Genomic DNA, 18,518 nt, shown 5'->3' with positions numbered 1-18,518 from the left:
GTTTCCCAGCTTTCCTTTAGGAACCTCCAACATGCAAACTGTGGTTACTCATCCTAAAATGAATCCTCTTTACCTGGAGCTTCAAAGTTTGCTATTTGCTAGGAAGATATGTAGCTAAAAGTCACTCTACATTTAGTGTACATCTGACTTTGGGGATATTTCTTCATAACCAAACAAAAGTGTATTTTTTGTGCAGTTCACACCCCTTGCTCACTGGGTCTGGATGTCTCAAAGCAAAGCCCACATTTTGTAATTAACCCCCATGCCCCATTTTGACTGGCAGAGTGCTACAGGAGGCTGAGTGCTGTCACGTACCCTGCCCACGCCCACCCAGGCAGTCATTAGGGCAGGGGACGTCATGGTTGTTAAAAAATTTGCAGCCCACCACAGCTCCAGGGTACCTTCTGATTCAAAAGTCTCCAAAACAAGGGAATTTGCTTAAATTGAGAGGGAGAGAGAGAGAGAGAGGGAGGGAGGGAGAGGGAGGGAGGGAGGAGGGAGGGAGAAAAAGAGAGAGAGAGAGTGTGTGTTTCTCAGGAATAATGGAATAACAGAGTTGAAAGGAACTTCTGAGGTCTACTAGTCCAAGCCTCTGCTCAGGCAGGAAAACTGAGGATACCAAAATCTGAACGGAGAGCCTGAGAAAGGTGTCAGAATAACAGAATAACACTTAGAAGGGACTTTGGGGCAGGGAGACCCTATACCATTTCAGTCTTTTCTTAAAAATCTCCAGTGATCAAGCACCCAGAAGATCTGGAGACAGTAGTTCCACTGGTTAATTGTTCTCACTGTCAGGAAGTTTCTCCTTAGTTTTAGGTTGCTTCTCTCTTTGTTCAGTTTCCATCTATTGCTTCTTGTTTTGCCTTCTGATTCTTTGGAAAATATATTGGGGGGCCCCCTTTCTTTGTGGCAGCCCCTCAAAAGCCTGTTTTGTGACCTGTCTATCCATTCTTGGGCAAAGCATGTGAGCCATTTCCTCCTTTCAGTGGTCCATGAAAGTACATCTATAGTATGTAGATGCAGATAATAGTCAAAAAATGGTGAACAACATTTTTACAGAGCTATAGATATGTTGAGGCCGGGTGTGACAAGGAGTGGCTGGGATGGGAGGGGCCGGTGAGGTGCCCATCAACGTGAGTGATGTGGAGTTGGCCATGCCCACCTGGCCACATGCCCACCTAGCCACACCCACAGAACCGGTAGTAAAAAAATTTGAATCCCACCACTGGATAACATGAATAGTAGGAGTGGCTGCTGCTATATCTGAACTGTAATTAAATCTTGGGCTAACAGGCTTTATTCATCAACATCTTTTATTAGGAAACTATTCATTAAAATATTCTTTTTAATATCAACTTTTAACATTTTCCCTCTTCTGAAATATTTTATCAAAAGAGAGAAAAAGCAAATAATTACTTTTACTGTATAAAAAGGAAGTTATATATGAATTTTTTGTTCAAATGACTTTAATGTATTGATGAGATTATAACTGTTGCTGGGCATCCTGAGTCTTTAAAAAAAAGTTCGAGTTTCATTTTAACAAAAAGATGTAACAAAAAGAAATCTATGTGGAAGGAAATTAGAAATTATTTCAGAAATTCTCTCTGAGATTAGTCAATGCTGATGGGTTTTGGTAATTCAAAACTCACTTTTTGCTATATATAGTAAATTTCAGTGTGCTGCTCTCATAAGTATTTGGAGGGGGTTACACAATGCATAAGCACAGAAAAAAGGACCATCTGGTTACATTCTAGAAATAAAATGCAAATGCTTTTATTTTGTTTTTATAAATTAGGCTAAGCATGATTTGCTTAGGCATAATTTGTTGAGTAAATTCATGAAAAAAATTTAGAAGAGAGAAAGACAGTAATATTTGGTGGGGGGAGGGGGGGAGAGGAAAATTACTTTCATGTACTACAATATTTAAAAATAAAACCCAGCTGGAATTTAATAAAACAGGTAAACAGTCACCCTAGTGCTATTGACTCAATATCAATTTCTTAAACAAAAGAGTAATAAGAAAAGATAAAAACGAAGTGGGAAAAGTATTTTTGTTACCTCCACTGGGTGAAATTTGAGGATTACAGTATTTTTCTGTAGATGCAAAAATAACCGCTAAACCAATTTCTGCTTCTGAGATTGTTCTGTAGTTCTTCCTAACAGAAATAAAACGAGTTATCAAAAAAAGTATCATTCATCTAAAAATATCCAAAAAAACATTTAAAAAAAGACTTCCATACTAGAATTCAGAGTAGCATAAAAATATTCAAGTAGGTTCCTAGATCTTTCCCTACTCTTTAAAATGCTTTCTTGAAACACAGGGAATCAATTCATTTTTTTAATGTATAGTTTTAAGTCTAAAATCCACAACTGTGTCGGTTTTTCAAACATAAGGGTTCTCATGAAAAAATGAAAAAGGATTTCCTGTAACTGGTCAACCCCTTAACAGCAATAACACTTAGACTTATATACCGCTTCTCAGTACTTTACAGCCCTCTCTAAGTGGTTTACATTATCAGCATATTGCATCCAACAATTTGGGTCCTCATTTTACTGACCTCAGAAGGATGGTCAACCTTGAGCCACTCAGAATTGAACTCCTGGAATAACCAATGAGATAGCCCTGCAGTACTGCATTCTAACCACTGCACCACCACGGCTCTTTCTTTTAATCAACCAATTATGGGTTTTTTTACTATTTCACATTGGACAATTATATCCAAAGCCTTGATAGTAAACAAATACATATTTTCAGGTTTTGGAGGCTACAGTAACTTTGTTATGTTACATGGAACCTTAGAATGTCAAGCAGATGTTTCATCTTTAAAGTGTATTTTAAAATATTTCAAAATTTTCTTCTGTAAAAATACATTTCTCTGAACAACTGATAGTGGGCTGCATAGCAAAAACTTTCAGAATTCCTACTAAATACAGCAAAAGCTAATCTAGAATCTTCGGAGAAACTTGTGTAATGTAATGAAAAAAACCTTAATCAAATTCAAATAGTAGTTTCTTGCACAAGTTAATAAACTATGGTGTAAGATGGATTATTTCCTTTATGTTTTTAATTTTGCACCATATCACAAAATGTTGATGACTCAGCAATTCTGTTTGAATTATAAACAGTGAGCCACACCTTCGCAAGGCAGCTGTGATATTATCAATCCATTTTGTGTCCAAAATAGAAACTGATGGTTGGGAGTTTGTAGATCCTACTTCAATGACACAAGTGTTAGATGTTATTAAAGCAGCAGCATATTCTGTTTCATCAGTCAACAGTCTTGCCTCTCCTCCTCCAAGCTTAATAGCTGAACTCAATTTTGCATGCTGGAACGAAATTAAGTTTAAAGAATTGAGCTGGTATTAATGTGTAATTTTTAAACATATATAAATATACTAGTCATTTTGAAAACTAAACATTAGAACAACAAAAAGACACCTCTCTAAATTGCAATAAACAAATGTTAAGTTACAGTTAAGTGCTCGATTTACGACCATTCCTCTAGTGAACAATCGAAGTTACAACAGCACTGAAAAAAGTGACTTGCAACTGTTTTTCACACTTACAACTATTGTAGCAGCCCTATGGCCACATGATCAAAATTTGGAAATTTCACATTTATGACAGTTGCAGTGTCCTGGGGTCATGTGGCCACCATTTTCAACCTTCTAACAAGCAAAGTGAATGGAGAGGTTATTAAGATTCACTTAATAACCACTTAATACTAACTTAACAGCCGTGATTCTTTTAACAAGCGTGACTAGAAAGGTTGTAAAATGGAACAAATCTCATTTAACAACTGTCTCGTTTAGCAACATAAATTTTGGGCGCAGTTGTGATATATTCTTTTGTTCTGTCTACAATGATACCTTCTTATAATTGCTACCTAGATAGATAATAAATAGGGAGCTAATACATCCTAATAATTGAGTGCCGTATAGTACATAAAATAATATGAGTAGGCAACATAAGAGACAAAAAATACATGCTCAGAGCATAAAAGTTCTCAAAGTCATAATCATAAGAACAAGTCCTGAATCTTTGTTTTCGTTCAGGCAGTTTGTTACTCGACCCTTAGAAACTGAAAGTTTGTTTGCCTTTATTTAATGAGTGAAACTCAACAGGTAACTTTAAATAAACCAAAACAAATATCTGACTGAAACTCAAAGACAGAATTCTAAGAAATTAAAAACCTTTCCTCTTAGATCAGGGGTGGGTAACTGTGGCCCTTTTACAACCTGTGGACTTCAACTCCCAGAATTCCTGAGCCAGCTTGGCTATATCAGGAATTCTGGGAGTTGAAATCCACAGGTTGTAAAAGGGTCACAGTTGCCCACCCCTGTCTTAGATCATACATAGCATATATGTGCAATTATCTATTACAGAATCGGATTTGTTACCCGCCTTTATAATAACCACAAACTAAATCTAGATTTCTATCAAATTTTAATAGTATATGCTTTGGTCAACTTTGGTCAACTTAATTGTTTGAACATATTCATGAGATCCATTCAAATAATTTCTGGTCCATTCACATGAAACCGGTTCCATCTCTTCAAAACCCGAACAAAACATCAGCAACAGGAATCTACATGAATGAGTGGACACCTCAGATATTCTGTCTGTATAAAGGGTCTTTGGGTGTAATCACATATGTATTCTACCACAATCATTCAACCTACACTAAAATTTAGTCCCACTCATTCACATGAAGGGAGCCATCCTTTTTTTTTAAACTAGAGGTCTTACTCTCTAAAGATCTGCAGAAATCTTTGCTCTTTGCTCCTCCTATTATGGAGGGGGAATGTTGTTTTCAATTAAATCAGTACATTAACCTTGCTGAAAATCCACTACTTTATTTTCTCAAATAAAAAATTCAACAGAGGGCCACAATATATCATGTGGACTTATCTAAAAGTAATCTATACCAGGGGTGTCCAACTTTGGCACTCTTAAGATTTTATTTATTATTAATTCAATTTATATGCCACCTTTCTTCGAAGACTCAGGGCGGCTTACAATGCATTTAAAAAAAAACATTATAAAAACATTTAAAAATTAAAATATTAAAACCCATTCACACCATTCATGGCCGGATCTCACAAGATCGCAACAGCGAGATCAACGGCCCCAGGCCTGCCGGAAAAGCCAGGTCTTCACCGCTTTTCGGTAGGGTAATAGAGTGGGGGTGGTCCGGACCTCAGGAGATAACTGGTTCCAGAGAGCTGGGGCAGCCACAGAGAAGGCCCTCCCCCGCCTTTATAGACCTATGTATTTCAATCCCAGAATTCCCCAGACCGCATAACTGGGATTTGAAGTCCACATGTCTTAAAGTTACATGGTTGGACACCCCTAATCTACACTATAAACAGAACTTTTGTCGTAAGAATACTCTTAATTCTTTATCAGGCTTTGAATAAAACTAAAGAACCCATCAACTTGTTTTCTTGGCATTTTTCACATTGCAAGTACCTTCTCTGGCATGATTTTTTTCTCTCACTGAAAATCACAGTATCATTGTATTTTTGGTGGTCTTTCATCCATATACGAATCAATTCCAACTCCACTTAGCTCCTTGGGCTAAACAAGGCTTTGAATAGCGAGCCATTTACCTGCTTTGCCGTTAGAAACATAAAAAATTTTCCTCTAAAAATAGTTCTTCTTCTAGGACACTTGGTCAGATCTATATTTTCATTCTCAATACTTGGTTCATCAACTCGTGGAAAAAATCTAAAAACAGAGGAAACTGTTATAAAAAATCATAACTTATTTATAAAGAAAGCCTTTCTTTAAAAACAAAGTAGTTTTTCCCTCAACCTTTCCTCAACATTTAGAACTGTTATAATATAAAAACCTTGAACACATTCTCTTCTTGAGATTCTATTTGGCACCGTCCTTTGTCTTGGGCATGTTCTTAAAGCATGCTCAAGGATAAACACAAAGGATAAACACAAAGATTATTACTCCCCATCAAGTATTTGTATATCCAAAAGTATTTTATTATATTCACAGTAGTCCTTGGTTTATGACCTATTATTTAACGACCGTTCCAAGTTACAATGAATCTTCCCAGGACTACTTATGACCCAGGTTTGAAGTAATCCTCAGATTACTTCGTTTCCAGCAAAGATTACCTATTGCAGACAATGGGTTTGCATAACAACCATGGTATTTGCTTATTTATTATTTATTAAATTTGAATGCCACCTATCTCACCACTGAGTGATTCTAGGTGGCTGCTAAGTGGTGATTCACTTACGTCATTAAAAAGGTCGTAAAAATCAGACAAGTCATGTGGTAACCTATTTAACCATTGGTACAAGATCGTAATTCCGAGCCCAACTACAATCATAACATGAGGACTACTTTATATCCCACCTTTCTTCAGGAGCTCAATTTTTCTTCACAGTTAAAACACTCTGAGATAGGTTAGACTGGGAGAGAGTGATTGTCTCAAAAACCATCCAAGGTGTTTCTGTGGCTAATGGTGAACTAGAAGTCAACATCTTCATCATTATATTAGTAGGGATTCCATGATGTACCCACACTATATCATTTATCAGAGGAAAAGTTAGTGGATCAAAACAAGATATGTGATGTTGAAGTTTAATTAAAGTGTTCAAATATGAGCTCCTCTGTAGTGATATTTAAAAGAGCCTTGGTGGCGCAGCTGACTAAGTGCTGTTAAAGTAGTACCAGCTGCCTGCAATTACTGCAAGTTCAAATCTCACCAGGCTCAAGGTTGACTCAGCCTTCCATCCTTTCGAGGTAGGTAAAATGAGGACCCGGATTGTGGGGGCAATAAGCTGACTTTGTATAAAAAAGAACACCGCTTGGGAGGGCCGAAAGCCCTACTAAGCAGGTATATACAAAAGTATGAAGGCTATTGCTTAATGCATTGTAAGCCGCCCTGAGTCTCTGGAGAAGGGCAGCATATAAATCGAACCAATCAATCAATCAATCAATCAATAAACCCTTCAGTTTTAATTATCAAATCTGACCAATCTGTAACATTTAAATTCATAGTTTTTCTGCTGATAAGATATTGATTAATACAATATTGATTGGATACATATATATTAATATTTTAGAGAATATTATTTACTGCACAAAATAAATTATAAAGTATTATTTAAAATCTTTGTTAGTGTACCTATCTTTAAAAAGACTTATACTGTCTTGAAGATGTTACTGTAGAGATCTCTATAGTAACTTGATGAAATTAAGCCAATGATATTCTTATAATAATTGAAAATACCTGGTTGCCTCCCCAAAATGCACATAGCCCTGTATCATAAATGTAATATACACACTGCAAATTGAAATCTATATTAAGCTGAGTTGTATCCAGCCTGTTATAAGAAATAAGTGCAAATGACAAAGAAAATATATGTCTCCACTGTGGTTTATGTAACGGCCAGGAAAAATGTTTTAATTATGTAATAATTAAATCCTCATAAAGAAAAAATGGGGGAATATAAGTATAGGTATTGACTATTTTAATGGAAGTCCTGTAAAGATTCTCAAGACAGAAACAACTGTGACCATCTTTCTGTGAAAAACTTAAAAGATGTCCTCTGGTTGATCTAGACTCCCAATGATTACATGGATATAACCATGTTGTTCACTTGGCAGCAATGCAAAAATGTTTTGCCATTGCATTTTTCCAGGACATTCTTCAATTTTCCAGTCTAGCCTGATATTATCTGCTTATCTTCCATACCAGTCTAACCAGGGTTAATCCTATTGAGCTTTTAAGTCCAGACAAGATCAGCCAGATGCTGTCATCTGAGACTGCCTGATAAGGGGACGTTTGCAAAGTCAAATGTTGTAACCTTTAAATCCCATGAACCCATCTTCAGCCATTCCAACTTCACTGGAAGCATTCTCTCATCCGAATGGACTATTCTGTTTGATTGACCCAACTTTGAAACATAGTTTTAATTGTCACAGGTAGTTAAATGGTAGTTTATACAATAACAGTCCTTTTCCAGATCAGACCATTTCAATTACTATTAGAACAGCCCTTTTTAGAGCCCTTCCAGAGATTGCAGCAGGAAGGCATAATATTTAGTCCTCAAAACATTATGCACCCTTCGTTCAATAACCTTTAACCCAGAAAGAGAGTGGTGGTACAAGCTAAGCCTTTTGACTTCTTACAACGTTCAAGAATACAAATCAAATTGTTTTGCAAGTTACTTTCTCAGTGGACAATTATAGCATACAATATAAGGAGGAATCTTTCTGTTTCCATGAAGTACTGACTGGAAATTATAGAAAGAACTGTTATTAATAAATAGATGATATTTAGTTTTTTTTCTATTGGAACTGAGTACAATAGCTGAGTAAAATCCTGAAATCTATAATAGGGCAGGTAAGCATGGAATACAATGAAATACAATCCAGGCAACTCAGAACTATTTTTATTGTGCCCCCTGGAGAAATGTTTACACTTTACATGCTAAGAATTTTATGATGCTTACAGACAATAATAAATTAAAGTTACGTGTCCATAGCTCTGAATATTGCTTTCAATAATGTCACACTTTCAATTAAGAGGGGACATTCATCAAGGGATATACAGTACCTAGCTTCTAAATTGAGAGCAGAATACATCTTTTTTAATTGATGTGGTCTGCTTTGGAGACATTTAAAAAAAAAAAATCTGTTTCTTTAAAGTCAGGATGAAACACTGCAGGACATATATATATGCCAATCCTCAATTTACAAAAGTATTTTCTGGAATGAAAATGAAATATAGGAGTAAAATCACTTTATCCTTGTGTTCTCTCCCTCAAATTTAAGGACAGTCCAGAAATATATAATTCTCAATGGTATTAAAAATTTGTTTAAAAATCAAGACGAGTAAGAACTTGCTGTCTTCCTTGCTTGTCTTCTAATTTAATCCATTCATTAGGATAATCCAGACTAAAATTGGGTCTACAAGACCGAAATGTTTCTTTGCTTTGACAAAACCCAGAAACAAAAACCTGTAATAAGTTCATCTTCCATTACCATCAAGATTTTATCTTTCACTAACCCTAGATTTGTAGAACTTTCATCATCTGAGGTTTATCAAATCCAGGAGCTTCATTGATATAAGAAGCTGGGCTTTTTGGACTTTTAATTCTTAAAAGATACTAGGATACACATGGATCTCATTATTGATCCGCCTATTGTTTAAATTAATATTTTTATGCTTTACTGTTCCCTGCCTAGATAAATACTGAAATGCAGAAAGAATGCCATTCAGTAGCACAAGGCCATAAATAATAAATACGAAAATGTAACTTATTTTCTTATGAAATAATAATAGAAATTTATTTCACGTAAAATGAATATCTAATACAATTAAGCAAAACTGCATACACAGTCAAAAAAGATAAAATGTATTATAACCTGATATAGAAAATTTTACTGTACTATCAATATATAGCACATGATTAATGTACCTTGGATAATTACATTTAATCAAAGCATACTTCAGTAGTTTGGAAAGTGAATGTAATCTCAGCAAATGTTAACTTGTAGATTATTATAAGATGAAACATTAAACCTTTTTAAAAATGAGGATGTACCTTAGAATTTATTACCTTTCAGGCAGTGGTAACTGTTGCTTTGCTTGAATGGCTTTGATAAATTCATCAAAATATTCCGGCTTCATAATTGGTCGACCACAAATCAGTGCACATATTGTCTACAACAAAAGTGGAAAATTATAATAATAATTCATAGTGGTACAAAACATGTAGTCTCTCTGATCTTAATTCAGGTTCCTCAGCCTAGTACAAACCATTCTGCTTCTAAACTTATTCATTAATTATACTCCAAACTGAGATTCCCTTACAAAAGGAACAGAAGTCCTATAATAAAATTCTGTAATCACTTTACAACAATTTGCACTGTTTTATTATTTCATCCAGTCGGTATCTTAATTTTACAATATATAGCAGCAAATTCTGCTACAAAAGGATTTCCATCAATATAAATAGTCTTTGTTTAGCAACTACAATTGAGACTGGCAATTCAGTCATTAAACAAAATGTTGCTAAGTGCAATCGCAATAGGGCATAAGATCTTAGTTCAGAGTTCCTTTGCTTTACAGTCTTTTTGGATCAATGTCATAACTGCGAACAGTTGCTAAACTAGGCTGTTGCTTAAACAAGGACCACCTATATTTTCAGCTGTCACTATTAAATATATGGGTTTTCTGAAAAAAATTGAATTGGAAAATTTTCTCAAGAAATTCTGGAAAATATTTTTATGTAATCAAGTATGATTCAAATTAGAATACACATAGTTCTTGGGCTATGTCCCTAGTTGATTAAAATATATTAGTTTAAATTAATTAGTTGAAACTGCTGACCCCACCCCCCCGCCCCACAAGAGATTTCTGTGCCAGCAACTCTGTTAACTATCTCATCCCATTCAGTTCTTCAACTTCTACATACATCATACATATGAATCACTCATCTCCTTATACCCTGTGCATTTCTCTTGGGTGATCCAATATAATCTAACCTTCTCTACGATTTCTTCATTGAAATGGTTTATATTAAGTTAATTATATTTTTAACATTGAAATGTCAATATATCCTAATATTATTCACACAGAGAAATCATTTATTAAACAAGAAAGAATGACATCTGTATACTGTACGCCATAAATATTATATTCCTTTTCTCTTCCTTTCTGTATTACTAGCCATATGCTAAATATATATATAGCCGCCCAAAATTGTTGGGTATGACATGGGTGGCAAATAAATTTCATAAATAAACAAACAAAACAAATAAATGCATTATTAGGCATCCAAGCCTACACTCCTATGCACAGATCGACATATGGGACTTACTTCCAAAAAAATCTTGTGTAAGAGTGCAAATAAAACATTTCCCCCATCTACCTTTCCGGTGCCCATTTCAGGGATGCCTCCATTTGATTGTGTATCACTCACCTTCACAGTAACTTTGACTAGAACCATAACAAGATGGGTACATTCTTCATTCCACTCATTTACTACGTGGCCACCCAGCTGAAGAATATTTTTATTTAAAATATTTTTCTGCGAAACATCTAAGCATGAAGAACACACTACCAGTGGTTCATATTTTACTCTGCAAAATACAATAAAACAGAATTTGATTATAAATAATGCCAAGCAGCTCACCATAGCACAGTAGTGGTAGTGATTGTTGTGGTCTGCCAGCAGCCTGCAGAGCTGGCAGCGGAGTTGGACAGTGAGGAGGCTGGGGAGGAACATGGGCCAGTCCTGACGTCTGGGGAAGGCCCAGACGAGTGTTCTGTGTCAGAGGCAGAGATGGGCCAGGGTCATCTGGGAGTGATGCGTGGACTCCAGAGCCCCCAGAGTCGGACAGCAGAGAGTCAGAGGAACAGGAGAAGCCTGTTCCTAGTGCATGCATATGCAGAGCTGCCAGAAAGCAAGAGTAGCTAAAGCAAAAGGGACGACTCGGGAGTAAGGCCAGAAGATGATTGGCCCCTCCCATAAGGCTTAAAAGAGAAACAAAGGCACTTGGGCCGTTTGCAGGAAAGCAACACTGCTAACTCTGTTTCCAGTCAGCATCTCTTGTTTGTTTCTGAACTTCGTGGGGCTTTGCCAAGTAAGGCCTTTGGCAGGGTGTCAAGAAAATGAAGGTTGGTGATTATCCCGAAGGACTTCTTCCGAAGGACTTGTTTTGCAACTAACTGAGACTCAGCTGGGAATGAATGTAATTTTCAGCTGTTACAATAAAATAGGTTTGTTTGGGACTAATTGTGTCTTGTAATGACTCAGTAAGCCTAGGTCACAACAGTGATAGCAGCTAAAGGAGTTCACCCTGTTTGATGTGGTTGGACAAGAAGATGAAACAAGGAAAAGATAGTCCAGATCCAGAGTCAGGTATGGCCTTAAAGGTGACAATCAATAGCTTTAATAGAACACTGAAGTCAAGTGACAACCAATGCCGGTTCCAAAGCTGTGGGATTAATCCAAGAATATCAAGATTCATCCATCACAGCCTAGGATGATACATGCTATATAACTGTAGTTTCTGAATGCTCTTCAGGGCAGCCACATGTACAAGTCACAGTAATTAAAACAGGAACTGACTAGGGCATAAGCAACTGTGAGAAGGACTGTCTCCCATTTCAAGAATGGTGCAATTGGCAAGCAATATATAGCTGCAAATACCGTCTTAGTCACACCTTTTTTAAGCAGGAACTGTGATTCTAGAACTCCTAAATTGTGGACCATTTCCGAACAAGGGAATAGAAACTGTTCAGAGTCAAACATGGAACTGTTAAGTCCACAAACCTCAACTCACTCTACCTCTGAAGGATTCAATTGGAATACGCTCCTCCTCAATCAAACCCCGACATTCTTTAGGCACTGGTCCAGCACTTCAAGTACATTAGCTGTTGGGCTCTGAGGTGAGATGTATAGCTTGAAATCTAACTTTGTGCTGGAGAATGACCTCCCCTAATATTAAAAAGAAGTAGATTGAAGAGAGAAGCATTCACAAGATAGATGCTTCAGGGCAGATTTCTCCTCCCTCCAAACAAGCTGAAATCACATCTTCAGAAAGGAGGAGAACCACTGTTAGACAGTGCCAACCACTCCTGGTAGACTCCAGGAGGCTACTAGAATTAATAGTATTGAAATCTGCTGAGAGATCAAGAAAGATCAACAGGGCTGCACTCCCCCTATACTGGTTTCTCCATAAATCATCCTCAACAGTGACCAATATAATGAGGTGTATCCCAGCTTGAACCCTGATCACCAAGGGTCCAAACAATCTACTTTCCCTAAGGCTACCTGCAGTTGGAAGCCCCCATTTCCTCCATAACATTTCCTTAAAAAGGAAGAACAGAGACAAGTGTAAACTTGTCCAAAACAGCCAAATTCATTGATGATTTCTTAGTAAAGCTTTAACACTTATTTGGCAATAAGATCTGCTGAATCTGTAGATATGCTTCTAAGTTAACCTATGTAGGGTTATAATTTTATACCTAATTTAAAAGAATTGGAATACTGAATGTTTGTTTTTATCAGCTAAATACAGTCCTCTATAAGCTTCACAATTATGAACATTTTGTTTCATACATTTAATTCATCCATAACCATAATCTATCATGTGGATTTCCGTTTAATTGTTTCAAGATTAGCACAAATCCATCATACCTGTACTTGCTTTCATAGACTCCAAAAGTGATTCTGTCACCAGTATTTAATGTTACGGTATCACCATTTTGTAGCTTTTCTCCATTAACAAAGGTACCATATTTTGAAGTATCTTTTAAAGTTAATTCAGGAAATGATGAAGATTGACTCTGAAAATACAAAAAAAGCTCATAGCATTTAAGGTTTCAAAGATAGCAAGCCTATTCAATTTACTAGATATACCCCCTATTTAAAAAAGATCAAACTACACATTAATGTGGTTTGTTTTTATTGGTTTTTATGAAAGAGCCGGTTTGATGTAGTGGTTAAAGACATTAGGCTAAAAACTGAAAGAATGACTTATAGTTCTGCCATCTGGGTGATCTTGGGCCAGTTACTTTTTGTCAGCCCTAGGAAGAAGGCATTGGCAAAACACTTCCAAAAGTCTTGCCAACAAAACTGCAGGAATTTGTCCAGGCAGTCTTCAGGAATTGGACACAACTGAATGAAAGAAAAAAAAAGTTCTACATATGTATACATTACCATTTCTTTGCCATTAAAATACAATTTTTATTGTGGAGTCCTTGGTACTTTTGAGCTTGGTTGTTTTCGTGTAGACATTTCATTACCAAATTATGTAACATTATGAGTGTGAAAAAAAACACCCCACAACCAAGTTCCAAGAGCACCAAGGACCCCACGTACTTCAATTACTTTAATAGTACTTCAGAATGACACAATACACAATTTACACCAGGGTGTCAAACGGCGTCACGTGATGTATCTTGACTTTTTCCCCCTTCGCTAAACTGGGTGGGAGCCAGGCCAGCACATGATGCACCTGACCTTCACGTGACCTACGGGCCGTGAGTTTGACACCTCTGGTTAAACGATAAACCAGCAAATCAACCAAGTTAATCACACTTTAGCTTTACTTCAGCTATAGTGGACATTTTTTCCTTGAAAACATGTAGATGATAAATAGGAACATTTTTTGCCCTTTAACAATTAATCAGTACAATACTTTACATCAGAAGTAAGGCAGATATTAATCTTATCTGCTTCTAGTATTAACAGTCTTATCTTGGCAGCCATGTTAATCTCTAATATATAAAAAATTAAGGAATGTATTTGAAATTTAAGCATAATCAACTAGAAAGATAGTTTGTTCTTTGGCGCTCAGCTTTCTTTGCTCCAACTTTCACAGCCATACTTTGCAACTGGGAAAACCATAGCCTTGACTATATGCACTTTTGTTGGCAGGGTGATGTCTCGGCTTTTTAGTAAGCTATCTAGATTTGCCATAGCTTTCCTCCCCAGGAGCAAGCGTCTTTTAATTTCTTGGCTGCAGTCCACATCTGCGGTGATTTTGGAGCCCAGGAAAATAAAATCTGTCACTACCTCCATTTCTTCCCCATCTATATGCCATGAATTGAGAGGGCCAAATGCCATGATCTTAGTAATCAGAGGTAATCAAAGACTATAATTGATTGAAAAATAAAATGCTTCTAATCATAAAGCCAAAGTGAAAGCTTATATTTTATGTCCAGTTAGTGTTTTATATGAAGATGTTGCAGTAAAAAACTTTTCTAAGCAATGAAGCTTGACTGAAGAGGTATAATTAATCATATTCATCTGCAACAAGCTATCAGAATATTGTTGCCTAAATGACACAAATTACATAATTTCTGTCAGTGGTTTCAGATCCAAATTTCATGATTTCTATATTTTCTATAATGCCATCAGGATGCATTTGATTCTATTTGTTCCAAGTCAAAAAAAGTTCAATTTAAAAAACATGCTTTTATATAGTGGATAACTGCCCAGGAGACAGTTGGCAGAAAATTTAGGAATATGATACTTACAAGATTCACTTGGGGATGATTAACTGAAAGAACTGCATGACTTCGGCTGATTGACTGATCATTTTGAATTAAAATTCCACAATTCTTTCGTCCAACAACATACTCAACACCAACTAGAAGCCGATACAACGGTCCTGAAATTAAAGAAAAATGTTAGTTTTAAGAATGGTCATAAGCAACAAAAACATTCATTGTAAGAATGTACAGTGTAAAATTATTAAAAGACTGAAACTAAATAAATAAAGGCAAAATTTAGTGTATCACTGGATGTACATCTATTTATCAACTATAGTTTGATATCTCATGGAACAAGATTGTAATGAAAGGTTCAGTTTTGAAATTGCTGTATCTAATTGTTTTATATAATGTTTCTTATTTTGTACTATGCCAAGCCATTTTGGAGCATACAATAATAAACTGCATCTAATTAAATATGTCTTAACACATAAGAACAAATTTAACATATTCATTTTAAAAATGATGGAGCTAAAGATGGTATAGGAAGCATCTCAGAGGGGAGAACACTCCAGAACACAGGTGTAAATATAGAAGGTATCCTGAAAGCAGTTGCCAGGTAGCCTTCACTGGATCGTCCAGCTAGGTAGCAGCACCTAAATAAACTTGACTGATCTCAAAAAGATAAGTATTTAACTGGTACTTGGATGGAAGACCAGTAGGTGATCCCTGGGTTGAAAGTGAAAAGTGGAAAATCCCCCCACCAATCCCAGACATAAGTGTAAAATCACTTCCATATTATTTCTCAGTAAGATTTGTCCATAAAGTTACCATGAGTCAAGCTTGGCTTTACTTACTGTACAGAGCTAACTGTAGTTTCCTACTTTCTTTCCCCACTTATACAAAAAGAAAACAAAATGGTTCCATATACAAAAGACTAATTCACCTATATCAGGGGTGAAATCTACTTACCTTCCTTACCGTTCAGAAGCGCATGTGCCATGCACGCCTGCTTGCTTCACTCGCGTGCTCACGCATCACATGCGTTCGCACACCAGTGCATGCACAAAACCTTCTGTAGATGGCAGAAGGTAACAAAACATTACTTCATGGTTAAAACCAGGAAGTAATGACACACGGGCGGCGATCGCTACCGGATCAGGCGATCCGGTCCGATCCGTGAGCATTTCACCCCTGACCTATATGCTTATTAAACTAGAATGATGCCGCTTTGTTCTTTCAAAGATGGTGGAGGAAAAAATATTGAAAATAATTGTCAGGATAAATTTTATTTATGATTTTGAAAATAGGGCTGTATTTTTTCAGAAAGAAGAGAACTGTTGTTTGGGCAGTCTCCTAAAATCATCATTGTCACTGAAGACCTATACAGTTGCCAAAACTAAAGTCCCCATTGACAGCTGCAGCCTCCTGGCCAAGCATTTAGGTCAGGGGTGTCAAACTCGCGGTGTCACATTGTTGTCACTTGATGTATTGTGACTTTCTTCCCCTTTGCTAAACCGGGGAGATGAACATGGCCAGCATGTGATGCACAAGTTTGACACTCCTGATTTAGGTGCTGTTGCCTAGCTGGGTGAGCCAGAAATTAGTAACCATTTGCAAGCTCAGCCTATTTCTCTTAAAACTAATGGATGGATTACTGGACAGATTTTAGGAAATGGTTATATTCTATGTTAAACAACACATAAAAGACAAATCTAGTAATAGTAATATCAGTGGAGACACATTTCATGTGCTCCAAATTCTCTGTTCCTATCTTCAAAGTGGCAATCACTGATAGTTTACTTTGCACTGCCATATAAATACTTAGTTATTTCACTGGGAGATCAAAATCCAATAGATCAGGAGTCGGCAACTGTGGCCCTTTTATAACCTGTGGACTTCAACTCCTATAATTCCTGAGTAAAAGGTTGTAAAAGGGCCACAGTTGCCCACCCCTGCATTAGGTCACAACTTAAACTGAAATTTCTTTCATGGCTAACTACTCCAACAATGTAAAGCCCTCTATCTCTATATCATAATCTCCACTTCTGAGTGACCATTAGATCTAGATCATTTTTAAAGTTCTTGCATTATTTCCCAAAAGTAGACATTGGAGCACATCCACACATCTTTTCTCATATACTCCAAGCCCAAGATTAAGGAGGGTGCACTCCATTAAAGTGTATTTCAAAATAAATTTGATTTGCTGACTTTAGGTGCACAAGTCTGAACTTCAACTCGCTACTTCAGTTTCTTCATCCACCCAACTTGCTAAATTCATCTAAGCAGAATGTTTCATGCATGTTGCATCTTGGTTAGGGAATTCTAGGAGTTGATGTCCATAGCAGTGTTTCTCGACCATAACAATTTTAAGGGGGATGGACTTCAACTCCCAGAATTCCCCAGCCAGCAAGGCAAAGCAAAGCAAAACTGGCAGGAGAATTCTTGGAGTTGAAGTCCATCCATCTTAAAGTTGTCAAGGTTGAGAAACACTGCTACAGCATAAAGTTGATAAGGCTGAGATATCTGGTAGGATGAACTATGCTAAAGTAAACCCTATTCAGACATTCAACTATGTATGTATGTATGTATGTATGTATGAGCTGGAAAGGACCTTGGAAGTCTTCTAGTCTAGCCCCCTGCTCAAGCAGGAGAACCTGTACCAATTCAAATAGGTGAGACTCTTACCTATCTAGACTAGATAAGAGTCTAGACTCTTACCTAGAGTCTAGACTCTTCTTACAAATATCCAGTGATGGAGCGCCCACGATTTCTGGAAGCAAGCTGTTCCACTGTTAATTGCCCTCACTATTAGGAAGTTTCTCCTTAATTCCAGGTTGCTTCTCTCTTTGATTAGTTTCCAACCATTGTTTCTTGTCCAGTCCTCTGGTGCTTTGGAGAATAATTTGACAACAGAGAAAGCAGCAAACAGGCGCCAAGCCGGAGGAAGTCCACTCACTCCACATATGAAAACTCAACCCATACGATCATCTGACCCGCAAAAGTCTGGCTGACCATTAAATGGTACCCAAAGCACTCGGCACACTTTCTCTTGTCCTGCCACGTAAGGATAATCCGGAGTGTTGCAGTCTAGATTTATTCGCTTTACCGTTCCCTTCCCCGCCACCCGCTTCAGTGTTCTTGCTTACCTCCTCCGGTCTCATCGGCCGGGCACAGTTTCCACATCCTAACCCTAGAGAAGAATCGAGGGTGCCGCTTTCCCGAGTCAAGAAAAGGGCCCCCACGTCCTTTGCCCAGGAAGCAAAAAAGAAGAGTGCGCCTGCGCGCAGTTTATCTCTCGGTTGGAAAAACCCGGAAAGATCAGCGCCATCTACGGGCAGCGAGAGGAAAACGTCCCTTACCGTGCCAGGAACGTGACTCGTCATTGGTTAAAAAAAAGGTATTTCCCGGGAAGAAAGGCAAATCAATGAAAAAAGTAAACTGTAGACTCTTTTTAACTAAAAATAGACTCAAGGAAGTTTATTATTTTTAGATTAGCTTACTATTATTTTGTGTTTATTATTTTATTATTTTGGT

General features: G+C 37.0%; 1 protein-coding gene across 1 annotated transcript in view; it reads right to left on the bottom strand.

The window, feature by feature from the left end:
* NBN (nibrin) overlaps positions 1–18,209 on the bottom strand; it is a 34,195-nt gene extending 15,986 nt beyond the window's left edge. Inside the window, exons 1-8 of the mRNA XM_070940459.1 lie at positions 18,131–18,209; positions 15,027–15,160; positions 13,183–13,331; positions 10,960–11,119; positions 9,595–9,698; positions 5,614–5,731; positions 3,137–3,327; positions 2,059–2,156 (exon numbers count right to left, since the gene is read on the bottom strand). Coding sequence (XP_070796560.1) covers positions 2,059–2,156; positions 3,137–3,327; positions 5,614–5,731; positions 9,595–9,698; positions 10,960–11,119; positions 13,183–13,331; positions 15,027–15,160; positions 18,131–18,167 — 991 coding nt within the window. The 5' untranslated portion in view covers positions 18,168–18,209. The remainder of the gene's footprint in view (positions 1–2,058; positions 2,157–3,136; positions 3,328–5,613; positions 5,732–9,594; positions 9,699–10,959; positions 11,120–13,182; positions 13,332–15,026; positions 15,161–18,130) is intronic.
* Positions 18,210–18,518: the final 309 nt, after the last annotated feature.

Source organism: Pituophis catenifer, unplaced genomic scaffold (assembly GCF_029215685.1).
Source record: "Pituophis catenifer annectens isolate HBS135680 unplaced genomic scaffold, rPitCat1.0.hap2 SCAF_3, whole genome shotgun sequence".
Classification (NCBI taxonomy): domain Eukaryota; kingdom Metazoa; phylum Chordata; class Lepidosauria; order Squamata; family Colubridae; genus Pituophis; species Pituophis catenifer.
Note: the sequence above shows the minus strand (reverse complement) of the source record. Positions and strands in the feature narration are given on the sequence as shown.